Genomic DNA, 25,916 nt, shown 5'->3' with positions numbered 1-25,916 from the left:
TAGAGAAAAAAACAGAGGGAAATAAGGTGAAATGCTGAAGGCAGATGATCTGTGGGTGAGGTTACAGCAGAATTTTATTTTCGTCTTTACATGTTTCCATTATTTTTGGATTCTCTACAGTGACATGTATTACTTGCAAGGTGGAAAGGATAAAATATATATATAAATAAAAATCCCATAAATTTCTGCCTTTTAAAAACCCCATAAATCTCTGCCTTTTAAAAGTGTGGAAGGAAATGCACCAAGTTCATGATCCAGATGCCCTTTAATTCTCCCTCTGTGGAATTTGATCATTAATTGTGATGATGATGAATCATCAATGGAATGAAATTATTAATTAAATTATTTAGGAATGAAGCCTGCTGTTCTTGAAGCCAGGGGCTGCTGTGATGACTTGTGCCATGTATAAATCATCAGACACGCGGGGAGGGAGGCTAGGGGGTGGGGGGGTGGGGTGGGAATGGGGGGATACTGAGGCCTCCGGAAGCGGGAATTGAATCTGAGACTTGAGCACAGAGCCGCCTCACCTGCTCTGCGCCAGGCCGGCACCCTCAGGGTGAACTCAACCAAGCTGGGTGCGGGAGAGACTTCTGGTAAAGCGAGGAAGGGCCCCGAATTCGCCCCGCCTCCCCGCTGCGCCTCCAGCCACCAGGGGGCGCCGCTGGCTAACGTCTGCCCCCCCAGCTACAGGGCCTTGAGCCCTCAGGCCACAGGACCTCTCCGCTCCTATTTCCCCATCCGTGAAATGGGCACGGTACTAATTATGGGTGATAGAGTTTATTTAAACCCAGAGAATGCCCCATATTTCTAAGATATTTCAGGGAGGTCACAAACACCACCCTCCAACTAAAGTTTACCCAAGTACCAAGGATCAGGCCATGGAGGGGAAACTGAGGCCCAGAAGGGGCTGTGACTCGCAAGAAAGCATCAGAGGCTTCCTTTTCCCTACGGGGAATCTGAGACAGCCTCAGAATCAGAAGATGGAGAGACCTTCCGTGGGGGAGAAGTCTGTGCTTTTGTTGCTGTTCTAGAGAGGGAGAAAGTATAAGGGAGCCAGCACTGGGTCCTGGGACCAGGGAGAACTAGGATCCTTAGACTGAAAACAGAAACCACAGCAACTTAAAGCAACAGCCAGTGCACAAGCAATGAAGGCTAAATCAGTCTTCAGAGACAGTTCCTGACACACAGCCCTCTCTTTCATGGCCCCTATCACTCCCCACCAGAGCTCCAGAGCCAGAACTGGGCCTGGATGAAGCTTTGGTGCTGAGAATTCTCCCATTCAAGTTCTTGTTCTCTTGTAATGAGCTGCCTTGCAGATGAAGGGGAGGTGTCTAGGGGAGGGGGCATCTCCTTGAGGCTGACTCCCCAGCTCCTTGTGCAGGGCTACCCCAGAGGCACATAAGAGGCACAGGCCTGGCACACAGTAGGTGCCCGGTAATTATTGGATAAAGAATGAAAGAATAAAGTGATTGACGTGGCTGAAGAGTGACCACTGGAGAAGATGCACAAAAGGCCTGGCAGATACTCTCTTTCTACACCAGGGGTTGAAGTCCAGGAGGGAGAACTCAAGGGCCCTGGAAGAGGCTGCCCCCAGCCCAGCTCCTTGGAGAGCTCTCTCAGCTGAGCTCAGGGTCAGAATGGATCCCTCCTGGTGCCTCCAATTCAACCCTGAGACCTGTCTGTAGCTAAAAGCCTGATTGTCTCCCTCAGTGGGTGGGGAAGGCAAAGCAGGGGCCACCTGGGACCTCTTCCTGGAAAGTCCACCCACCCATCAGGGGCCACTAGGTTCCCAAAGGCTCAGCCATCACATTGCCCTCATGGTCAACACAGGGCTTGCCCACGGTCCTCTGGTTTTCCAGGTATAGGGCCCCAGGGTCTGGGCTGGCCTCAGGGAACAGGAGCTCAGTGTCAGGTGACTCTGAGGCCTCCCCACCCAGGGCTCCCTCCTCCTCTCCCTCCTCCTCTTCTGCCTCCTGCAGAGTCCGCTGAAACTGGAATCTGTCCAGACCACCCTGCTTGGGGCTGGTGGGGTCCACAGGGCTGCGGGGGATCTTGCTCTGGTACCACTCGCGGTTGTCCTCCAGAGTGTCCAGCAGGTCCTGTGCATCTGGGTGTACCAGGTCAGCCCACGTCTCCCACAGTGGGTGGGCAATGTAGTCAATGAAACCCACCTGTGGGGTGATACAGAGTTGGGGGATAGAGGTTGCTGGGTGGTGAGTTACCATGGAACCTAGACCCAGTCCAGCCCCCAGACCTTTGCCCAGGTTGTTCCCTCTGCCTGGAATGCCATTTCCCAACTCCTACACATCCTTCGAAACCCTCTTCAAATAACCCCTCCTCTTGGAAGACTCCTCTGCCCCTTTTGAGCTCCCCCAACCCCTAAGTCTTTCCCTCTACCTCAGCCCTGGCTCCTCAGAGCTGGATGAATGTGTCCCCCAGACTGGGAGCGCCTCAAGAATCTCCTATGTCACTCAGAACAGATACTTCCAAACTCCACAAATGAGTGAAGATCTCTCTTCTGGCAGCCCAGAGGGAATACACACCAGGCCTGACTCTGCACAGCCCAGTGCAGACCCTTAGGCCACATCCCCTCATTTGCCAGCCAGGGGTCAAGCCAGGACTCGTGGGGTCAGCTCAGCCACTCCTTTCCCTCCCACCTCCCCAGTGCCCACCAGCTCGGCTCAGTCACCCTCAGACCTGGGACTTCTCCACTGAGGCCGTGTGCTTATCGCACATAGGGCTGATGTCCAGGCCTGATTCGCGCTCACGGTCGCCCTGCTGGAAGAACTCAGCCATGATGCGGTCTGTCCACTGGCGGTAGAGCGGCAGCGGCTTGGTGGGGTTGCTGAGGTCGGCACAGTGCACCAGGCTCTGCAAGACCTGGTGAGACCGAGGCTCGGGAGGGCTCAGGCCAGGCCACCCCACGCCTGGTACCTGCCCCAGAGGCTGGCGCCATGGACCTACCCATCTTACAGGTGGGGAAACTGAGGCTGGGCAGGGGAAAGGGTGGCTAAGGCACAGCCACGTGACCGTATGTGCCTCCATTTCTTCAAGTTGGGCACGCAGTTGGCACTTCATAAATGCAGCTGAATGAGACTGTGGAAACCAAGACCTTAGGGCTGGCCCAGCCACACACCTGGATGTGGTCGGAGTAGTTGTCTAGCAGCAAGACTCCAAGGCTTGTCACCTTCTTGGTCTCCACCATGGTCTTGAGGTCAGCCAGGATGTTCATGTGTTTGGACATGTCTGTGGCCAGCACCTGGGGGAAGGTGAAGGAGGATGGCAGGTATGAGGATAGCGCCTGCCCCACCCCCACTCCCCACCTCCCAGATGCCACACCCACTTGGATCCTCAGCCCTCTGAGCCTCAGTGTCCTCATCTGTCAAATGGGGGCATGTATCAAGATTTGCTGTAAACCCAGCTCACAAGAGAAGCTGAGTCAATAGTCCCTTCTCCAAGGTTGCTGGGCTTGTGGGGTGCATCCCACATGTGAGACAGGGCATGAGGGAGGGAGATTAGACCTGGGGGTTGACATGAAACATGCCTGAAGCCCAGCAGATGACTTGGCCAGTGCAAAGGTCCTGAGGCTGAATAAGCTGAGGAACATAGAGGAGAGAGTTGTGGCTAGAACAAACGAGTGCAGGAGCAACATGGGATCAAGTGAGGGTGACAAGAGTGGGGAGGGCCTCAGGGAGGAGCAGGGGATTTATCCAGAGGGCCGTGGGAGCCACAGGTGGACTGAGTGCTCCCCAAACCTTCCTGTGGCTGCTGCGTGGCTGGGAGGGCTGTTTTCAGCCACCAGAAGGGAAGTTCAGCTCTGAGCACAGCTGCTTAAAAATCATTTAGCTGGACCCATGCGGACCCAGCCCAGGAATGACCCACGGGCTTCTCTGAGAATCAGACAGAAGTCTCAAAACTTCTCCCCAGGGGACTTCCCCGGTGGTCCAGCAGTTAAGACTCCATGTTCCCAATGCAGGGGGTCCTGGTTCGATCCCTGGTTAGGGAACTAGATCCCTCATGCCGCAACTAAGAGCCCGCATGCCACAACTAAAGATCCCGTATGCCACAACTAAAGATCCTGCATGCGGCAACGAAGATCCTGCACGCTGCAATGAAGATCCCTTGTGCGGCAACTAAGACCCAGCACAGCTAAATGAATAAATAAATATTAAAAAAAACTTCTCCCCAAACCTCCCACCTGGACCAAATGATGCTTCCACTGGGAGTGCCCACTGCCCAGAGCCCCCACTCTCCCTCAGCAAACTTTTAGTTCCTCTTCACTTGGAGCCTGGTTTCCTCTGAGCCCTCCCCACATGCTGTTCTCTCTGCTGGGAACACTCCTCCCCACCCCATGGTCCTCTACACTCTTCAGGCCCTGACTTCAGTGTTCCCTCCTGGGGAAGCCCTCCTCAACCTTGAGCATCTCTCCATCACAGCTCTGTCTACAGGTCCCCCATCATGGCTCTGCTTGTGGGTCCCCCATCATGGTTCCCACCTGTGTGTCCATCTCCCCCACAGACTGTGAGTTTCATAAAGGCCAGAATTCTAATGGTCACTGTCACAGGACAAGCACAATGGATGCTCAATAAATGCTTGTTAAATAAATTAATTGATGCATAAGACCCCAAAATGTACTGGTGTCTCCCAACTTGAAAAATATCAAATGCACAGACTTAAGGGTCAGAAAAGTTGCACCTGAAACCCCAGAAAGTTTCCACATCATTTGCACGTGAATCACATCCAAAACCTGATTAGCCTGACCAAGGGCCTAGTCACCCCTACCCAAGCCTTGGACAGTCATTGCCCCGTTTTAAAGACCAGGAAGCTCGGACTCAGAATGGGGACATGGCCTGGTCCAACTGAACCCCCAGCCATACCAAGGTCGCCCCACCCCATCCATCGCTGTTGTCTCACCATGTCGATGACCATCCTGCGCAGACTCAGCCGCTGCTTGGTGGTGAGGTTCTGGAAGATGTCACAGTTCTCTGCCTGCAGCAGCTTGAAGCCCACAGCCAGGTGGTGGTTCTCCAGCATGGAGGTATCATTGTACATAAGTGCAAGCTCTGAGTCTGTAGGGGGGGTGGAGCACCTCAAGACCTGCCCATCCAACCCACTCCACCCAAAGGCCGGTTCTGTAAATTCCCAGTAAACTCCTACTCATGCATTGAAGCCCCAACTCCAATGCCCCCTCCTCCAGGAAGCCTTCCAGGACCCTGTCTCTCCCCATGGCCCTGCCCTGACTCTGCAGGGCTGGGGGCATCTGTGTTCAGCTCTACCTCCTCAAGACTGGTGACTCCTTGGGGACTTGACATGGCAGGAGACAGTGCTGTGTGCTGGTTGAATGAACTACCAAGTCTTTGTCTTATTAGACCCTGGGATCCTCAAGTGAGAGGGCTCCACTCTTATCTCCAGCTCTCCAGGGATGTATATAAGAGGTACCCAATAATTGCTTGTTGACTGAGTTTTTCTGACACCACAAAGGATCCTAAACTTTAAAATCTCAGTGGGCCCAAATCAGCTCTGCCACATTTGTTATTCTCTCATTTATTGAGTATCTACTATATATCCGGGTCTGCTCTCAGCACCTAAGGGAGGGAAGATTGTGGCAGTCATTTCACAAACAGGGAGACTCAGAGCAGGAATGGGACCATCTAACATCACTTGATTGACAGGTGGTGGCAGGGCCCAGCCCCCTAACTCACTGGTGTTAATGAGAAACTGATTGGAGACCCCAGGATGATCCACATCATGGATGGCGCTTGCAAAGATGGCAGCCAGGACTTCCAGGTCAGTGAACACGGCCTGAGTGGGCACGGAGCATAAGAGGTGAGGGGCAGGCTCTCTGTGCCCTGCACGCACCAGGGCTGCCTGCAGCTGTAGGGCCCTACCTCAAGCGCAGGTGTGGCCAGCAGCACATGTGTAGACTGGGCCACGTCAGCGGCGTGTAGGCTATTGTGGTAGGCCACATCGTTGTGGTAGTGACCCTCCAGTGTCAGTAGGTAGGTGGCAAGCGTGTCTGCTGGGATCCGAAATGTCTTGAGCAGGTCCCGTTCCTGGTCCATCACAGGGCCCCAGTCAGGGCCTCGGCCTCTGGGTGGCAGCACACACTATTCCTATGCCTTCTCTCCTTCTGAATCCCTATCTCTCAAGTTTCCCCTCTTCCAGGATGCCCTCCCTGCTCTCCCTCTGAACTCCCCTGGTCTCTGTCCTTCCCCTCTGGCTCATCTCTGACCCCACAGTTGTTCCCTACAGACTGGGTCTCTTCAGGCCTGGCCCAAGGCTGAGGCTTGAGTCTTGTTGCCAATCAGCAGTGAACTTTTAAACCTAACAAATGCCTATCCATCCTTCAATGCCCCTGCTCAAATGACCCCACTCAGGGATGTTAGGGAGGATTTGAAGAATATGTGTCCCCTGAGGTCCTGAGGTAGGAAGGAGTGAAGGAAACACAAGGGAATTAGAAGCCAAGGGCAGGGGAGGTACCTGAAAGATGCTGAACATGATAGCTGTGAGGGGCCGGTTCCCACTTAGCTCTGCCACCTTGAACACATCAAGTCCCCACTTCTTGGTGTCTTCCAGCTCCTAAAATGTGAAGGACTGGAGCTTAACTGCAGCCCAACTTCCCCAGACTCTGGAGCCTCAACCCCCATCCCCAGGCCTCAGGTTCTACACTGAGCCCCACCTGGTCAGTATATAGGTGGGCAAACTGAGGCCCAAAATAGGGTAGCCACACAGAGCCAGGATTCAAACCTGGGTCTCAGCATTCCTATTGTAAACCCACCTTGGCCAGTTGCCCCTCCTGATCAGTCTGGACCCCAAAGCGTGGGACAGTGGCTGCAGAAAGGCTGGTACTGTGGGGGAGTCCACGCAGGCCGCTGATCTGAGACATGGGCCTTGGGGGCTCCGTGGGGGTCACCCTGGGCAACTCCACCTCAGTCTGCTGGTCTGTAGATGGGGCAGGGTAGGGCTCAGAGAAGTCAATTCACCTGCTAGGGTTAGCCTGCTTGGCCTCAAGTACTGGACCTTGCCAAGCCTCAAGATCAACCTATTTCCTTTTTACCTGGACCAAAGTAATCTCAGAGTAAACTCCTTTCTGGCCTGTAGATACCCTTCTCCTCTGTTCAAGGCTGATCTCAGTGACCTCTTCTGCTGGACATGGCCCCTGGGCACCTGGAGCTTAGTATTTTTCCCAAAACAGTCAAATGTCCTGTCCGTCTCCCAAGCTGGAGACCCAGCTCTGTCGTTTCCTCTATCTCCTCCTTGGCAAACTTCTACTCATGCTTCAAAACCCTAACCTTAATGTCCCCCTCCTCCTGGAAGATCCTCCTGCCCCTCCCTCTGGTCCAGCCCTGCCTCATGGGGCTGGGGGTATCCGTGTCTGGTTCTATCTTCCTCAGTTGAGGTCTGTAGCAGAAGTCTTTCTTTCCCTTCCCTCTTCCTACCTCTGTAATGTGGCCTAGTCAGTGACCCACCATAGCTCACCCAGGAAGGTTCGGGATATGTACTCAGACACTTGGTTCCCAGAGCTGCTGGCTTCAGACAGGTGAGTCAACTCCCGGTTCAGCATCCACTTGAACTGCAGAGGAAGGTGATGTCAGTGATGATGGGGGCACTGTGGACATAGGCAAGTGATCTCAGTTATCTGGCTCTACTAACCTTGTTGGAGGCCATCTCCCCCACCGAGTGCCGCGCCTGCAGTGTCTCCAGCTGATCCAAACACCAATCCAGCTCGTCCAGTGTCTCCAAAGCCAGCTTCTGCCCGGTGTCCTCTGGAGGCCAAGCTGGTCAGGGGCCTGCCCCACCCCCACTTGGGAACCCTGTGCCCCTCCTGCTCCCATCTCTGCCTCTGGACCCTGGATCCCTTCCCAGTGAGAATGAGGCCACTCAGGACCCCAGGATCTCCACATCCCCAAGGGTGCTTGGGCGGGGGGGTGGCGAGGTGGGGTGGGGGAGAGGTTTACAATTAGCACAGCCCAAGGATTCATGGGCTGGGGAGGTCCCCATAGAGAGGAAGTTCACAGCTGTCCCACAGTGGAAGGAGGGGATAGGAGCAGGCGCATTACCTGTTGGTGGAGGGGGCTGACTGCCAGATGGGGTGCTCCCGATGCATGCCTGCCTGCAGTACAATCGGCTCAGGAGCGGCCTGCCCCACCCATAGGGGCCCCGCCCCCAAGACCTCCTGGCCCCGGCCCCTCCTCCTCTTCCCCCCATCCCCGAATTGCCAGCCGCGCCCTTTCCGCCCGTGCCCCGCCTCTGCTTCGCCCACCTTGTCTTCTGATCCCGCCCCTCTCCGCCAGGCCCTGCCCTTCTCTCCGCAAGGCCCCGCCCCCGCCCCGCCCCCTGCGTACTTGGCTGCCCCGTGGCCTTGCAGGTGGGCGAGGGCCGCAACGTTGCTCCGAACTGTCCTCAGACTGGCCAGGACCTGCGGGGGGGGGGTGGCCAGCGTTGGGAAGGAGGGGTCGGCTCTACCTACCCGGCACACGGGAGAAGGAAGAGGTGGGCACCCACCTGGGCAAAGGGTGTCACAATCACGTCTTCTCCGTGTCTGCGGGGAGACCAGACATGGAAGGGCGGTCAGAAGGAGCCCTCCCACACGTTCCCATCTTCCAGTTTTTTCTGGGGTTTTTGTTGTTGTTGTTGTTGTTGTTTTTCCTTTTTGCGCCACGCGGCATGCGGGATCTTAGTTATTGAACCCGTGCCCCCTGCAGTGGAAGCGCGGAGTCTTAAGCACTGGACCGCCAGGCAAGTCCCCCATCTTTCAGCTTTTCCCCACACTGTGCCCTCAGCTGAGTGCATCCTCTTGTCCCGAATCCCTCCTTTGGGTGTCTTCCTAGTAGTTCCTGGACTCCCCTCACCTGACTCTTCTCTGAAAGCAGCCACAGCCCCTCTGACCAATCACTCGCTTTATCCCCATCTCACAAATGGAGAATCTGAGTCCCAGGGGCAACAGGGGTCTTAGTAGAGGCAGGAAATTATGGCTACCAGAAAGCTCAAATCAAAGTGTTCGTTCAGTTGCTGTTAATTGGCCTTAATGTCACTGGATTGCCACCCAACCCCAGCCTAAAGTGAAGCACAGAGGATCACTGGATATCATTCTCCGCATGTCCGACTGAACAAGCAAATAGGCAAACTCCTACATAAACTTTAAGGTCCACCTCAAACGGCCATTTGAAGGAGGCGTGCCGAATGGAGGAATAAAGGAAGGAAGGAAGGAGAAAGCGGTATTATCCCCTAGCCTCAGACTCACAGGTCGCTAGCCACAGAGGAGTTCCGGGACATGGTCTTGGACGAGAGTTCGTAGTCACTGTCTGAGCGGTACAGGAAGGACTCCCGCCTCTGGCTGTGCTGGGCAGGTGCTTGGATGACCCGGCCAAGGCCAGACCCGGCCTGAGGGTCCAGGGCGCTTCTTCTGCACGATAGCCCATTTTCCAGGTCCAAGCTGAAGGAAAAGGAGTCATAGTCAGAGCTGAGGGTCCTGGCATATGGATGCTGGGTCAAGGCCTATATCAGTTTTGTCACATCCTCCCTGGGGCCACGTGGTTGGCTGGGCAGGAGTGGCCTGCAGCTTGTCCATCTGTCCCACGGTCACACCCCCACTCAGGGACACTGCACCCCTCACGCCTCCATCTCCACCTCTGTACCCCAGAGTCTCTTCCACTGGGACTAATCTGGACTCCAGGGCATGAGCTTCATATCTGTCTCCAAGTGGCTGTTGTGACCATGGGTCACAGCTTTTCTATGGACATCAACAACTTTGTTTCTAATATGGGTGTGGTAGACTTCATCCCCAGGGTGCTTTCAGGGAGTTACAACCGAGCACCTGAGGAGAGCGACAGGGCTCCCGTATTACTAAGGAGTAAACTGAGGTCCAGGTCGCAGGGTAAGTTCATGGGGATTGGAAACGACTTCCTGGGCTTTCCTCTCTGGAGGGGACCTGGGTCCCGCCTAGACGGGGCACACTCGAAGGCTCCTCACAGCCAGGAGAGGCCCCATCCCCAGCCAGCTTTGGCTACGCCCTGGACCACCTGTCCCCTTTCCCCAGCTCCAGGTCCCCACCCTCAGCCTATATGGCCCCACCCCAATCTCACCAACCACGCCTCCAGCTCGCTCTGGCCCTATCCTTAGCTCGCCAGTTCTTCTGCTTTATTTTTGGCCTGAACACTCTGCCTGTTCTCTTCCACCTCTGGGCCTTTGCACAGGATGTGTCCTCACCCCAGAGCACCGTCCTCCTCCTGTTCCAGGCAATCCCCAATCGCCCCTCCCATCTCTCAGTCCCGTCTCTCCCTCCAGCCACACCCTGACGGAATAAGGGGGATCTACGACTCTCCCCCTTGGAGCCAGAGAAAGAGTGGCAGGGGGCATGGGGCTAGAACAGAAGTGTGGGAGGGGGAGTTAGCAACCAGGGAGAGGGGCTGCAAGTGGGTCACAGGTTTCTGAGAAGGGAGCGGGCAGGAAAGACGGAGACAGGAAGACCCCAGGGGCCGCCCCTAGACACGCCCCTCCTGGCCGAGGGCCAGTGTCCACCTGGTCCCCCTCGAGGTCACCCCATCCCAGTCCACGGATGGGATAGGCGCCTGCCGGAAGACTCCGAGCAAGGAATTCGGCTCAGACCGGGTTGGGGGTGGGGAATTCGGCAGGATTCTGTCCGGTTCAGCTGGATTCGGTCCGGCTCGGTCAAGTACGGCCAGGTTGGACTAAGCTGGGTCTGATCATACAGGATTCGACCTCTTCCCGTGAGTTCTGTCGGGTGAGTTCGGTAGAATTCGGCTACAACCGACCGCATTCGGGTAGGTTCGGATGCGTTCGGGCGTGTTCGGCTACGTCCCGTCGCGCCAAGTTTTCGAGCAAGTCCGGGTGGCACTCGGGCCAGGTCGGGCATATTCGGCTTAGTCCGGCCTCACTCGGATGTTCGGCTATGTCCGACCGCTCTCGGTCTGTTCGGGTTCTGGGGCTCCTGGGGAAGCCCCTCAAGTCCAGCGTTTCTGAGTTCCCGCTTCGTGACGTCACCCGAAGGGGCGGGACTTCTTAGCCCTTACCCGGCCTCCAAGTGTGCCGGGTGGCTGGAGGAGAGGATTCTTGGGGGCGGGTTAGTGGCGGTGGATACCCTAAACCTGTGCTCAGAGGGGGAGGCCTGGGAGTGGCTACCACCTACCCCTCCCTCTCATCTCCCCAAAAGTTCTGGGAAAAGCACACCTATGGATGAATACGGAAACTGAGGCCGGGAGAGGCCACAGCGTGGTGGGTTCGAATCCAAGTAGCGAGCACGGAGAGTTAAGGGCTGACCCGGGGTTTTGTCGCTACGGGGGAAGCTGTTTTTCTTTCTGCTCTAAACTTAGCCGAGAGCTGCTGGGTCAGGCCGTGGTTCCATGACGCGGGCAGCGGGGAGGAGCTCGCACCGACTGTGGGAACGGCGCGTCTGTCCCAGACAGGTAAACTGAAGCACAGGGGCCTCGGAGAGACCTGCCCTCGCCCAGCCTCACGCCCTTGACGTCCTCGACGCCCCTGTCCTCACTCCGGAGCCCTCGGCGGGGACCCCTCTTCGCAAGCTTCTGGTGCCCTGGGGGCGCTCTCCCGGACCCGGGACCCCAGTCTCGGCCTGAAATGGCGCCATCAGGGACCACAGTCACAACTGCCCCCGTCTCCACCAGCTGCCACTGGCCGTGTGACCTTGGAGAAGGGACCTTTAGTCTCTGAGCCGCAAGATGCCAAATTACCAAGTGAGAAAACCGCACGAGCCAAGCGCAAGGTACGAGACCCAGTCGGCGCCCGCCAGCCCCACCTCCAACCCCAGCCTCTGCCCTGCGACCCACGATGTGACAGTCGCTTCCTGAAGGGCCGGAATTCAAACCTAAAGCGGTGGAACGAGTCCTTGGAGAACGCAACCGAGTGGGGCTGCGCAGAGGCGGCGCTCTGCGCGGGTGCGCAACAAGCTCTCTTAACACCGCGAACACCCTGCCTCAAAGGCCTGCATCAAATCACTTCTTCCTCCGCGGAGATGGAGGGCTTACTGTGAGGCCACCAGGCCATCCCGTTGCTGGCGCCAGAACGGATGGCGGGGGCAGACCAAGGGGAGGAGTGACCCTCTTCCCTCCACCTCCAGGACTCTCAGCCCGCCTGCCCCGGGTTGGCGAGGGTCAGAAGGAGACGTGAGCCTCAGCCCGTCCTGCTCCAGGCCGCACAGCTGGAGAGGGACAGACGGCTGGTCCCCTGGGCGTGTGTCCAGGCGGTGGGTGGAGGGAAACAGAGATGGAGAGAGACAGTCATCAACTAAAAGAGACAGAGATAGGGCAGAGGGAGAGAGATACCGAGAAAGGGCAAAGGGGCGGAGCCTTCATGCCCTGACCCCCCACCTGGCCCCAGCTGTCCTTGACTCTGCCCTTCCCACCTCCAGCCCGGCGGTTCCCATGACCCCTGCGAGGCCCACTGTCTCGCCTCACCACAGCGGATGGGCCACGGTGAAGCGCCGCTGCAGGCGGATGCTCTGGTTCACCAGGAGCTTCCTGAAGAGCCCGGGGGAGCCGCGCGGGGAGCCCCGGGGGGAGCTGGGCACAGGGGCCGGGGCGGGCGCAGGGGGGCCCTGCATCGCCAAGACCGCGTGCAGGCTGGACAGAGTACAGGCTGCGCGGGACCTTTTCTGGACAACCACGGGGGCGGGGCCCGGCGGGGAGAGGGCAGGAGGCGCACCCGCCCCGCCTTCGCCGCAGGACCGCTCAGGGACGCCCTCACCGGGACAAATGGGGAAACCGAGGCACTGAGCTAGACGGGACACTCTCTGCTTCCCCTTTGGGGGAGCCCAGAAACTGCATCTTATACCACTTCCCTCTGCCACCTTGTCCCCCAGTAGTGCAGCTTGCTCAGCTGATAACTCGGCTGAAAAGAGAGATACAGAAGTTCAAAAAAGGAAGTGCTCTCCATTATCAGGGAGTCACCGAGACACAGAGTTTGCCGAGGGGCTGCCCAGATCCCACACAGTGCTTGCAACACCCCTCTACCCATTTTCCAGATGGAGAAACTGAGGACTGAGCCACCAAGGGGCTGCTCAGAAACTACAAACCCTTAATCCTTTGTCAGGTGGGGAACTGAGGCTTGGAGAAAAGTGGTAACAGACGCAAGTCTTCACTGCAAGGCAGCTCCCCCTCTTCCTGTCGCCCTCCACAAGTCCCCACATGACCTCCACCTGCTCTGACATTCCCCAGGCCCTGTCTCTGGGTCGTTTCCCCTCTCCTGCTGTCTCTACTGGACAAACATCCACACTCCACTCCTGCCAGGCCTTCCGGTCCTGTGAAGCTTCAGCTGCCACCACCCACCCCAGGAAGGACCCTTGGAAAGGGAAGCCTTGCCCCTGGTATCAGGGGGGCTGTTCAGGGGTCTGTACCAGCTGGCCTACCCTCAGAATGCTGGGGTTGGGTGGTCTTGCCCCATTCTTCAGAAAAGGAAACCAAGTCTTGGAGAATGTCACACTTGGAGACAAGACCCAGAACACCCACCTCTCAGGCAGAAGCAACCAAGGCCCAGCTGAGGCCACACAGAATCTATGGGCCTGACTGTGTCCTGCTGTGGGATAACAAGCCCCCTGCCTGGGCCTTGCCCCAGGGGACTGCACTAGTTTTGGGAGTCCCAGACAAATGCCACCCAGGTTTCTGGCAATCCTGGGGGGATGTGAGATACTATTTCAGGAGATCAGGGCTTCAGTGGTGAGACCCTGACCCTCCCCTGACATCTCACTCATACTATGGTCCCCGTTGCATAGATGAGAAAATGGAGGCCCACAGAGGAGTCACACTGGGGCTCAGGAGGACAGAGAGTCTCAAGGGTCTGGCTGGGAACCCCCTTCTGTCCCCATGGCCCTGCAACCGGACACCTGGTGGGAATCAGACTCTCTGTCCCCAAGACAAAAATACCATCTGTAGCTGCTGTGGCTATACCTAATTATAGCTTGTCCCCAGGGGATAGAGGCCGCCAGGATCAGTCTAGTGGAGAGACTGGGGCTGGGTCCAAGGAGCCTTGACACCATCTCAGCCCCATGGGGGAGACTCACAGTGTTCTCATATCCCCAAGGAGAGACTGAGACACAGAGAGATGCAGTCCTTCTCCTGAATTCACAAACACAAAATGGAAGGTTAAGGCTAAACACATGGGTACGAACTGAGCACTCCTTGCTCTCCCGGTGCTGAGCCAAGGGCTGTGCATGTAAAAGTCATTTTATTTTCAGAGCAACTCTATAAAGTGGGGACTATTATTCCCATTTTGTGGATGGGGAAACCGAGGCACAGAGACGTGTGCTCATTGCCTGAGGTCATTCAAGCCTAGGTTGGCAGCCTCCACAGCCTCTTCCACTTAATGCTTAAATGGCTCCATCTCCTCTGCAGTCCCAGGTGCTACTTCGACATTAATGCTTTATCAGTAGTTTTAATATTAATGTTTCATTAATAGATTCAACTTTAAATACTTTATAACCAGTTTTAACGGTAAAATGCATTATCAATAGCTTTTTGGGTGGAGAAACTGAGCCACAGAGCCGAGATTCAGCATTCAAAACCTGGCCTGCCTGACGCTGGGACATGACCCCAAGCTTCGCCCAGGAAGGGGCAGAGGCCAAAGGAGGGGTTGACATGACTTTGTCTCACCCTAACTTTGTCCCTGCATGCTATGTGACCTGAGGAGGTGCCCAGCAGTCTCTAGTGCCCTTAACACTTCGGTGTCTCAATTTCCCCTATTTGAGCCTCTTCCCTGGGCAAGCACTTGTCTCCTCTGCCACCAGGTGGCGCCCGTGAGACAGGAGGTGGGTGCTGTTACACCCATTTTATGGACAAGTATACCGGGGTCTGGAGAGGAGAGATGACTTGCCCAAGTCCGCCTGAAGAATCTAGTTATCTTTTTTTTTCTAATTAAAAAAAAAAGTTTTGGCCACACTCCAGGGCATGTGGGATCTTAGCTTCCTGACCACGTATCAAACCCACACCCACTGCATTGGAAGCGTGGAGCCTTAACCACTGGACAACCAGGAAAGTCTCCCTTGGAAGAATCTAGGGCTTCCCTAGTGGTGCAGTGGTTGAGAGTCTGCCTGCTGATGCAGGGGACACGGGTTCGTGCCCCGGTCCGGGAAGATCCCACGTGCCGCAGAGTGGCTAGGTCCGTGAGCCATGGCCTCTGAGCCTGCGGGTCCAGAGCCTGTGCTCCACAACGGGAGAGGCCACAACAGTGAGAGGCCCGCGTACCGCAAAAAAAATAAAAATAAAAATAAATAAGAGAATCTAGATAGAGAGAGGAGGGTGGAGGCTGAGTCACATGTGCAGATGATCACATGGGTCAGATCTCACCCTCCTCTGCTCCAGATCCTCCTGCGGCTCCCCATTGCCCTCACTTCTGAATCCACACCTCCCTGGACGCCTGTGTGGCCTCACTCCTGCCTGCCTCCCCAGCACACGCCTCTTGGCTCACTCTGCTTCAGCTTCATCATCCCCTCCCCGCTTGCTGTTTTTCAAAGCATCCAGGCTCATTCTTATCCCATGCCCTTGCCTGAAGGCTCTTCCCCTCCTAACTTTTTTTTTTTTATTTATTTATTTGGTTGCACTGGGTCCTTAGTTGCGGTTCACGGGCTCCTTAGTTGTGGCATGCGAACTCTGAGTTGTGGCATGCATGTGGGATCTAGTTCCCTGACCTAGGATCGAACTCAGGCTCCCTGCACTGGAAGTGCGGAGTCTTAACCACTGCGCCACCAGGGAAGTCCCCCCTGCTAACTTTTTTGTCTTTCAGGTCACAGTTGAAGCATCACCCCCTGCAGGAAGCCCTCCGTGACCAGCCAAGTAAATAAATATTCTCAGGGCACCCTCCTCTCATTGGTACAATTTCACATTTACTGTCCTGATTATTTGATCTGTGTCTGCCTCATCTGCCAGCCCCTTGAGGGCAGGACCAGGTCTGCCTTGCTCCCAGTTGTGCCCTCAGTGCCCAGCACTCAGTAGGTGCTCAGTAAATGTTTGTGAGATGAATAAGAGCCTCCCCTCCCACCCTCCAGCCACACTGATCTGTGTTCATGTCCTCATATATCTGATCCTCTTGAGTCTGACGCTTTGCACATTCTGTTCCTTCTGCTTGGCATACCCTTCCCTGCACTCCTCCCGGCTGACTTCTCTTTACCCTTCAGGCTAAGCTTAGATGTCACTTCTTCCGAGCAGTCCTTCCTCACCCCCTGCCTCCAAAAGCTGGGTCAGAAGCCTCCTCTGGGCCCCACGGCACCCTGATCTCTCTCCATCACAGCACAGATCACTCTGTGTTGTCTCCAGCTGGTATGAGTCTGTCTCTACCTTTAGCCTATGAGCACCTGCTTGCCCTTGGGCTGTGGCCCCAGTACAGGGCCTGGCACATGGTAGCTGCTAAATAAATGCTTGCTGAACAAGATGCTCAGACCCTCCCAGACCCATGTGATCCACCTGGGGTAGTGGGGAGGAGGGCCACAGCTGAGGACTATGCTCTGGCACAGAACGTTCATGACAAAATGCAGAAATTATGAGTTTGTGTTTGCATCTCACTGATGACACAGGCTCAGGGAAGCACCACTGCTTGCTTGGCAGTGCACAGAACATTGGCCTTGAAGCTAGCTTCCCTGAAGGCTGAGCCTCTCCCACCACATCAGCACGTATATGCATGGGCAGGACACACACACACACTCACAGGAACACAACCCACCACTCCTGCCTTCCAGAGCCACGTGGTTCTCCCCCGAGATGGGCCCAAACCTAGTCTCTGTTCTTTCTTGAAGATGGAAAATCATGAGCCACCGGGAGAGAGGGGAGGAGAAGCTGAGGGCTGGAGGGTGGAGGCAAGGGGCCTGCTGGGTCACCTGGGAAAGCTCCAACCCTTCTGGGCTGTGGGGTCCTTCTGCCCCAGACACCAGCTAGGGCTGCTGGAGGGCCAGGCTGGGGTGTTAGGCCAGGCTTGTTGATCAAGAAGCCTGTGGCCCCGGGAGGTCCAGGGACCAAGGCAAGAGAAAAGTCCAGAGAGGAAAGCGACTCACCCAAGGTCACTCAGCCTGGCCTCAAACCCAGGGCTCTAGGTCTGGCCTGATTTAGCTGCCCCTCACATCCAAGGAGGGCCTGGGACTCCTGGACCCTGCTCTTTGGTGGCACTGAGGCCCCTCTGACCCCACTGAGGCCCCTGTTTTTCTGTGTTTCTATTCTGTCTTTATCTTATTCTGCCCCCCTCCCTCAGTTTATATGAAATGGGAGCAGCCCCTCCCCCACCTCTACTCCCCTCTTCTCCACCTCATTCTTGTGTGGAAGAAACATCCTGTGCTCAGGCCCCCCAAGAGGCTTCCCTCTGACAGCAGGGGACACGTGAGTGTGTGCGTGTGTGTGTGGACACGCCACAGAGGAGGATCCTCCCCCAGCACAGCAGACAGCCTGCCCTGGGCCTCTCATATACCCAACCCAAGCTCCCCTGAAATGCTTGCCGTGGCCACAAACCCACAAACACCCGAGGACACTCCAGGGTCTGGAGGGTCCTTGGACACCGAAGTGGATCAGAGCGAGGACAGTCGTGCCCAGCCACACACACGGGCACCACAAGGGGAAACACCCAAGCACGTAGGTAACTGGTATACACACACCTGAACACATCCCATCACCCACAGAGACACAGCCAGCTGTGGACACTCACACAACAGATAGCACACAGGGGGTCGCAACTACTCAGACTCGCATTCGGATGCAACGGCACTTGGGCACACCAGGTCACACAGACCCATAAGCAATCATGGCACTACCACCCCCCAACTCCACCCTCCTCTAAAGCGCCAGCCTCAGCCAAGAGGCAGAGACCCCCGCCCCTGGAAGAGCAAAGACCCTCCCCTATTCCCGCCAGGCCCTGCGCGCCCCTCCCCCACTCCGTGGGAGGGCCCTGCCCCCGCCCACCTACAGCCTGCGGAAGGAGGAGGGCCAGGAGCGCCGCGACTTCTCGATCGCCGGCCGCGGGCTCAGGTCCCGCTCCCCGCGGCCCACAGACTTGTCCGGGTCTGAGTGGAAGCGCCGCTGGATGCGGATGGGGTGCCGGGGCTGCCGCCACAGGTGCTTCGGAGCCCTGGCTGTGCCTTGGCGGCTGCGAGCGCGGTTCAGCTCGCGGGATGCCTCTACCCCTTCTTGGACCCCCGGGGTCTCCATGCGACCAAGCGGGGGAGCAGGCAGAGAGCAGGGCGCGGGGAGCGGTCCCTGGGAGCGAAGTGTCTGAGCCCGGGTCCGGCCAGAGCCGGGGGTGAAGACAGAGAGGAGCTGTCCGCGCCGGAGGTGCTGAGGCGGGAGAAGGTAGACACAGGGGCTCAAGGTGGGGCTGACACCGAGGAGCTGTCCTTGTTGGGAGGGTGCTGAAGGATAGATAGGAGGGGAAGAAGAACTTGGGGGTGAGGGTTGAAGACAGGATCTGGGGAGATCCCCAGAGCCAAGAATGGCCTGAGGTCCCTTCTAGTGCTGAACGAAACAGGGTCAAGACATGGACATGGAGTGAAGACAGAAATTGTCCTCCCGGTTGCTGCTGAATGGACAGCGGGAAAACAGGGGCTCTGGAGACCCCCCACACCAAGGCACTGCCCCGACTTCTGATGCCGAAAGGAAAGAAGGTAGTAGATTCAGGAGCTCCGGGTGGCTGAGACAGAGAGGAGCTGTCCGCGACCTGTCGGTTCTGAAAGGCAAGGCAGGAGGACAGACAGGGGTTCAGAAGAACCTTCAGACAAGGAGGTGCTGAAAGCAGTGGTGGGTCCTCAACCCTCCCCCATGACTGTAGCAAAGACGAGTCTGGAAGCAGAATCAAGGGCTCTGGTCTTCAGTGGTAGGCGCAGATGGCAGTCTCTGCTCAGGAAGGTAGGCTTAGCGGTTCAGCCCCAGATGGGGTCTCTTTGGGACCTTAAAACCCCCATACGCGCAGGGCAGGAATCCGGGAAGTAAAGAGAGACGGGGGAGGGCTGTGGCAGGGCTCTCCAATGCCTGGGATGTGCACACAGAAGCTGCCTCTGGTTGGGATTGCCAGCAGTAGGGGTGAGTAGAGAGGGGCACTCTTTTCTAGCCGCACCGACACCCAGATCCTCAGCAGAAACGGCAGGGTCTCATTTGCCCCGTGACGCCCTGGGCCCCACCTCACAGTCACAGTTGCTGCCCTCAAATCCCAGGCCTGCCCCTCCCTTCCACAGTTCTAGAAACTCAAGGCCCTGCCCACAAGGCATTCTAATCTCAGGGGTAATTTCCTGGGAAGTGGCAAAGGGAGGGCAAGAATATTTTCTATCACGGTTAACAGAAGTAGACATGGACAAGAGCAGGGCTGAGAAGGTGGGTGTGGCTGGGGAAGGGAAGCATTTGCAGCCATTTGGTGCAGCAGATTTGGGAGCAGAGAGCTCACAGGACATCTCAAGGATATTTCCCACGAAGACTGTCGACCCTCTACCCCAGTTATGTCCCCAAGTTGGAGGAATGGAAAATGCTTGGGCCAGGGATTCAAGCAGACTGAGCTCCAGCCCCAGTACTACCACATCTTGCTGGGTGATGCAAAACAAATTGCTTCTCTCTGTCCATTACATATGGCTCAGTTCCCTACCCTCCAAAGCTGACAGTGGGAGACAACCTGGTCCCGTGGTGGGAGATGTGGGCTCTGTCACTGGCTGGCTGTCACTCTCCCTCCACAAACCTGTTTTCTATTCCAGAAAATGGGGATAATGATGGTGTTCCCACCTCTTGGCATTGTTGCAAGGATGAAAAGAAATGTCACGTGTGAAGGGTCAAAGACCAGGAGCTGCCCATACCAGTCCCCCCTCTCTCTTACCCCCTGCTGGTGTCCACCAATCCCTGATGTGTCTACTTCAAAAATAACCTACTTCTCTCTAGCCCATGGCTCCTGTCCTGGTCCAGGCACCACTTTCTCCCACCCAGAACTGCCCAGGCCTCTTCGTTGGGCTCCAGCTATTTCCACTCTTGTTCCTGACAGTTTTCCTACAGCAGTCACAGGGAATTTTTAAAAATGCCAATCTCACTCCCCTGAAAACCCACCCATGTCTCTCCATTACACCCCACAAAGTCTTGTGTGGTCAAGCCCCTGCCCACCTCCCCAGGCTCCCCTCCTACCCTCCAGCCACAGTGCGCCTGATCCTCTTGAGTCCAAGACTTTGCACATTCTGTTTCTTCTAATTGGCACACACTTCCCTGTGCTCCGCCTGGCTGACTTCTCTTCATCCTTTAGGCTAAGCCTAGATGTCACTTCTTCCAACCAGTCTTTCCTCCCCCGCTCCACCCCCCAGCGCTGGGTCAGAAGCCTCCTCTGGGTTTCCATATTGCCCTGATCTCTCCAGCTAGTATAAGTCTTTCTCTACCATCTCCCTGTGAACACCTACTTGCCCATGGCTGTGTTCCCAGTACAGAGCCTGGCTCACAGTAAGTGCTTAATAAATGCTTGCTGAACAAGTTAAAGAAAGGTTCAGCTAGACAAAGTACTCTCCCTCTCCTGGGACAGGCCCTCTTGATCCCCACATGCCTCCTCACCTGCCTGGGGCCAGGCTGTGGCTTTGCTCATTCACTCCAGCCTCGATGTTGAACACCACACAGGCACTGGGCTCCACGTCTCCAGTGGTCCCGAGACGGCTCGACAGTGGTGGCAGCAATGGGGTCCCTGAGAAGCACCTCCGGATGACACCACTGCCAGGGGGGTTCATGGGGGCCAAGCCAGAATCCGCCGACTCCCAGACTGACTGGGGAGAGAGTGACAAAATATGAGCAAGTTCCCAGGCATGGGGCCTCTCTGGGACCCTGGGGACCATGAGACTCTGAGACGCCCTCACCCAGATTCCTGGACTGACCCAGAGAGTTGTATCTCAGTATTCCCTGAGTGAATTTCCTTCTCTGAGCTGCAGTTTCCTCATCTATGAAATGGGGATGTGGATCTCAACTTTGCAGGATATGAATAGCGCCTGGCCCACAGTAGTCTTTGCAAAAATACTTATTTATCAATCAGTTAATACACAGTATATTCATTGTTATAACATTATATAATATATTGCTATTTATTATAATAATATGCACTGTAATTGTATTCTAGCATAGTATATTATTTATTAAAATATAAAAATAAGATATGCAATAAGTAAACAAGTGAATAATGGCAGTACCAATAGCTAATCTTTGTTGTACACTCACTCCACATAGGTGGTGTTCCAAGGATCCCTCATGGGTTAGCTCACAAGAACACAATGAGGCCATTTTATACAATTATCCTCATTGTACAAACAAGAAAAACCGAGGCTCAGAAGTTAAGTAACTTGCTCACGGTTGCAGTTGGTAAGTAAATGGTGGAGATGGGATTCTGGATTCTGAGCTTTGGTGACTCATTTCTTGAAGGAAGGACTTAACAGGAAAAATTAAATGAGATAGTGTTTGCAAGCATGCGCTGGGTAAACACTTGGGACATTTAAAAATCAAACAGAATCGGGATGAGTTGATGAGTCAGGAGTGTGCGCTCTCCAGCCCAACAGATCTGGATTCAATCCATGCCATGTGGTCTAGACCAAGAATGCCTCAGTTTCCCCATCTGTGAACCAGTGATGAAATCCAAACAGATTCCTTGGGGTTGTTGATAATGAAAGGATTCGGCCGGCATGTGCCAGTCGTAGGCTGGGAGCTGTCCGCAGTGCTGACCCCAAGAAGTAGCACCAAAACTGGAACCCACAGCCATGGGGGTAGGAACGGGAGCCAAAGGAACAAACGTGGGAGAAGCAGAGCTCAGAGCCAGCCTGCTCCTGCTCTGCCCCTGCACCTCACGAGTGAGTCTGTCTCCACAATCAGACTCAACATTCAGATGGGGAAACTGAGGTCCAAGACCACAAGGCTAAGCAGGGAAGAGCCAGGGTAGGGGGGTGGGGAAGAAGATGAGAGAAGGGGTCATCAGTTGAACCTCTGCTATGTTTATTTCCTTCCTTATGAGGTGGATCTTCTTATTCCCATATCACAGAGGAGGATGTTAAAGCTCAGAGAGGAAATGACCTGCTGAGGGTCACACAGCTGGGGGCGGCTCATTTTCCCCCTCTCCCTTCAAATCTTTGCAAGAATCTGCTCCTCCTAGAACCTGGGATGCCTGACTGTTCCCTGACACACACTCCATTTGAGCACTACCATCACCACCTTCTCCTAAGGGCGCCTGAATTCTAATGCAGAAATCGAAGTGTTCCATCCTAGGCCTCCCCAGGGAGGATTCCTGGCAGCTGGGAGCATGCGCAGGGAAAGCTGAGGGTGGGGTGTATGGAGACAGTGGGCCCCTCCCAGAACAGGAGGCTCACTGAGATGTCAGCTGTCTGTTTTCTTCTTGAGGAAACTGAGTTCCAGATGGGAAAACCACTTGCCCACATCTGTATTCATTCATTTATTCATTCAGTACAAAAAGATAGTTCATATGGTGCTAGAAAGAAAATTAAACTATGTTAGGGCCTGGAGAGTGATTGAGGGAGGGGCCAGTAATATTGCTCAGGTGTAGTTAGGGGCCCTTCTGAAGAGACGACTTTGAGCTGAGACTGGAAAGAGGAGAAGGAGCTGGCCAGGAGAGAACTAGGAAAATAGCATACCTGGCAGAGGGAACAGAATGTGCAAAGGCCCCGAAGTGGGAACAAGCTAGTGTGGTTTGATGAACAGTGAGGGGAGGCCGGAGTGGAGTGCGGGGAGGTGGGTTGGTGGGGAATTGATGTGGGGCCTCAGGGGTGGTTCTGGGAGTGGATTGAGAGCTTTCAAGAGATGCCACTTGCGGGACTTCCCTGGTGGCACAGAGGTTAAGAATCCGCCTGCCAATGCAAGGGACATGGGTTCGAGCCCTGGTCCGGGAAGATCCCACATGCTGCGGAGCAACTAAGCCCGTGCACCACATGAACCTCCACTCTAGAGCCCGAGAGCCACAACTACTGAGCCCGTGTGCCACAACTACTGAAGCCCATGCGCCTAGAGCCCGTGCTCAACAAGAGAACAAGAGGAGCCACCGCAGTGAGAAGCCCGTGCACCATAACGAAGAGTAACCCCCAGTCTCTGCAACTAGAGAAAGCCCGCATGCACCAACGAAGACCCAACGCAACCAAAAATAAGTAAGTAAATAAATAAACACCGATGAGTTTTGTTTTGTTTTTTATAAATTTATTTATTTTTTGGCTGTGTTGGGTCTTCATTGCTGCACCTGGGCTTTCTCTAGTTGCAGCGAGCTGGGACTACTCTTCATTGCGGTGAGTGGGCTTCTACTTGCAGTGGCTTCTCTTGCTGCAGAGCAGGGGCTCTAGGTGCGCGGGCTTCAGTAGTTGTGGCTCGCGGGCTCTAGAGCACAGGCTCAGTAGTTGTGGAGCCACCAGGGAAGCCCCCAATGAGTTTTTAAAAATTAAAAAAAAAAAGAGATTCCACTTGCTTTATGATTTTAAGAAGCCTTCTGTGTCTGCATCAGGGACCATTGGGGGAGGATAGAGGCTGGGGCAGCATCTGGGTGGGACGTGGGCCAAGGTGGGGCCCATGAGTGGATGCGGGACATGTTTTGGTGGCTGAGAGACGGGCCATGGCCATAGGGTGTTCAAGGAGATTCAAGGGTAACTCGTGATTATGATGGGTGACTTGTCACACAGTTCTCTGGATGGGTGGGGCCACCATGACCTAGATGGGGAAGATTTGGGAGGAAGCGCCACGATCTGGTGAATTCAGGTTCCACATGGCCCCCAGGGGGAGCGAGAGGAGGCAGCTTGATGTTTGGGTCTGGGCTTGTGGGGGGCCTGGCTGGTTTTGGGGTGAAACAGACAAGACAGGCCCTGGGGGGAGCAGTCGACAGCATCTGCAAGGGCTTGGGTGGTGGATTCTTCAGCAAGCCCTGACTCCCAGGATCTAGCGCGGCTGCTCCCTGCCGGGGTAGTGTAAGGTAAGGATGGGGGCTCTCAGAGCTGCAGGTGGAGGAGGGGAGGGTCCTCCGGACCTCTCAGCTGCAGCTTTAATCAACCTGCCACTCCAGACTAATTGCTTTCCTCCTTGAGAGTCAGGAGTGGGGACAGAAGGCCTGGCGGGAGGCCCTGGGTGGGGAAGGGATTGTGGGGAGGCTGAGAAGCTGTTTTTTGATTTGTCCATCTCTCCTGTCTCTGAGATCCTGATATGAGCTAGCTCTGGCTGCGACCCCAAGTCCTGCCTCTAAGACAAACCCTAAATCTGTCCCTTGACTGATCCTAACCCTCCCGTGGCCTCCAGCACCCCTAGATCACAATCCACACCCCTCACCGCAGCCCCCAAGACCCCACGTGCCCTAGTCCCTGCCCTTCATCACCTCTCACCTTCCTCTTCTCCCCTCACTCAACCTGCCTCAGCCTCACCAACCTTGTCGTAGCTGCTCCTTAAACCTGCCTCAGGGCCTTTGCACAGGCTGTGCCTTCTGTAGGAAATTCCCTTCCCCCAGCTCTCCCCATGGCTGGCTGCTTGTTTTCATCCATTCTTCAGCTCAAAAGTCACCTCCTCAGAGAAGCCCTCCCTGCCCAGCCTGGGCAGCCTCACTCACATTCACCCACCTCCAGAGGTTATCCTTTTTCTTGGTTTAATTTCTGTCTGCCCAGCCTGTGAGCCTCCATGTTCCCAGGCCCAGCACAGTAGGCACTCCACGTGCAAGTGGAATGACTGATGCTGTAAACTGAGTGTTTGGAGGAGCATAATGTGGTCCCCACTTTGCAGAGGAAGAAGGTGCGACTTGGAGAGGGAGCCAGCTGCCAGGGTTCACTGGAGCTGCCTGATCACACAACACATTAAAGAGGAGGGTCAGGGATTGTCCTGGGCGGTTGGAGTAGTTGGGGGTTCAGCTCAATGGCAGGGGTTCAGAGCACAGACAAGGGTCCCAAAGACTCAGGTTCAAATCTTGCTCAACCATTCACCTAAAGGGAGAGGTAGCCTCTCTGGGCCTCAGTTTCCTCATCTGTAAACTGGGACTACCCTTATCTTTCTCCTCCTCCCACAGACAGCTGGGCCGTGGCTAAATGAGTTAAAGCGTGTGGGACCTTGCCTGTTGCCGGGGCCCACCTCATCCTGACTTCTCTCCAGCCACAAAATTTTAGCGCCCCCCCCTTTTTTTACATAAGCATATAGAGTCCCAGAGAAGTTACCAGCCACTCAGGCATCAGCCTGGGATTCAAATCCAGCTCCTGCCCAGTTCCCCACTCACTACTGTCTTTTTCTCCTGCCTCAGTTTCCCTGCCCCGAATGTCTGGCCTCACACCCTCCCCACCCTGGACTGAGGGCATCCAGGCCCCGTTTCCTTGGGCAATCAAAAACCTTGCATCCAGACCCAAGGGGTCCCTAGTGCCCTCCCTCCCCCATGCCCCCCACCCCAGTCCCCTGCTCCCAAAAGCAATGGCTGCAGCCTGGGGCTGGATACTTGGATCTGGTCTTGGTGGCCTTTATGGGCCTCAGTTCCCCCATCTGTAAGGTGGGTTTCCAGGCAGCTCTGGGTGTTTCCAAGTGCTGGGACCCCCCCTCTCCTCCATGGCCTGGACAAGGGCACCCCACTTCAGTCACAGCCCGCTCCCCACTGCTCACCTCGTGTAGCGGGAAGGAGAGCGCTGTTCTGCTGCGCCTCATGGCAGCATGAGGTGTCTCTGAACCTGGGGAGATGGACGTGAGACCTCTGGGCTCTGAGAGCCCTGCTATACTCCTGTGAGAGCCCCCCCCAGACAGGGAGCCCACTCCCGTACCCTGCCTCCTCTCTTGGAGCCTGCAGATACTCAGTCAAGGTAACCTGGGCCAGACCACAGGCACCAGTGTGGGGCAACCCCCCGGCCCCCTGCAGGGGCCTCCGTCTAAGGGCAGTGGGCTCGGCGCCCAGACATACTCCCCAAGCCCTCTCCCAACTCCCTGCCCAAGTCAGCAGCTTTGGAGCATCAGGACCCTCAGGAGGAAGTCCCC

General features: G+C 55.7%; 1 protein-coding gene across 2 annotated transcripts; it reads right to left on the bottom strand.

Moving 5' to 3' along the window:
• Window positions 1–1,781: 1,781 nt before the first annotated feature.
• On the bottom strand, window positions 1,782–18,155 carry PDE4C (phosphodiesterase 4C; the record flags this gene model as incomplete). 2 transcript variants are annotated; one of them, XM_079702858.1, is made up of 15 exons in its annotated part: window positions 1,782–2,171; window positions 2,698–2,880; window positions 3,137–3,259; window positions 4,915–5,069; window positions 5,703–5,802; window positions 5,889–6,053; window positions 6,481–6,579; window positions 6,779–6,942; window positions 7,480–7,573; window positions 7,654–7,766; window positions 8,061–8,113; window positions 8,346–8,419; window positions 8,506–8,542; window positions 9,245–9,436; window positions 17,914–18,155. In XM_079702858.1, 15 exons carry the CDS (start codon window positions 18,153–18,155, stop codon window positions 1,782–1,784), a joined length of 2,184 nt encoding a protein of 727 aa, XP_079558984.1. The 2 variants fall into 2 exon arrangements, with proteins under 2 accessions (XP_079558984.1, XP_079558985.1); XM_079702859.1 differs by lacking the exon at window positions 17,914–18,155 and adding an exon at window positions 12,435–12,580.
• Between the last annotated feature and the right edge of the window lie 7,761 nt (window positions 18,156–25,916).

Source organism: Hyperoodon ampullatus (genome assembly GCF_949752795.1).
Source record: "Hyperoodon ampullatus genome assembly, chromosome: 4".
Lineage (NCBI taxonomy): Eukaryota > Metazoa > Chordata > Mammalia > Artiodactyla > Ziphiidae > Hyperoodon > Hyperoodon ampullatus.
This window is presented reverse-complemented; position numbering and strand designations above follow the sequence as displayed.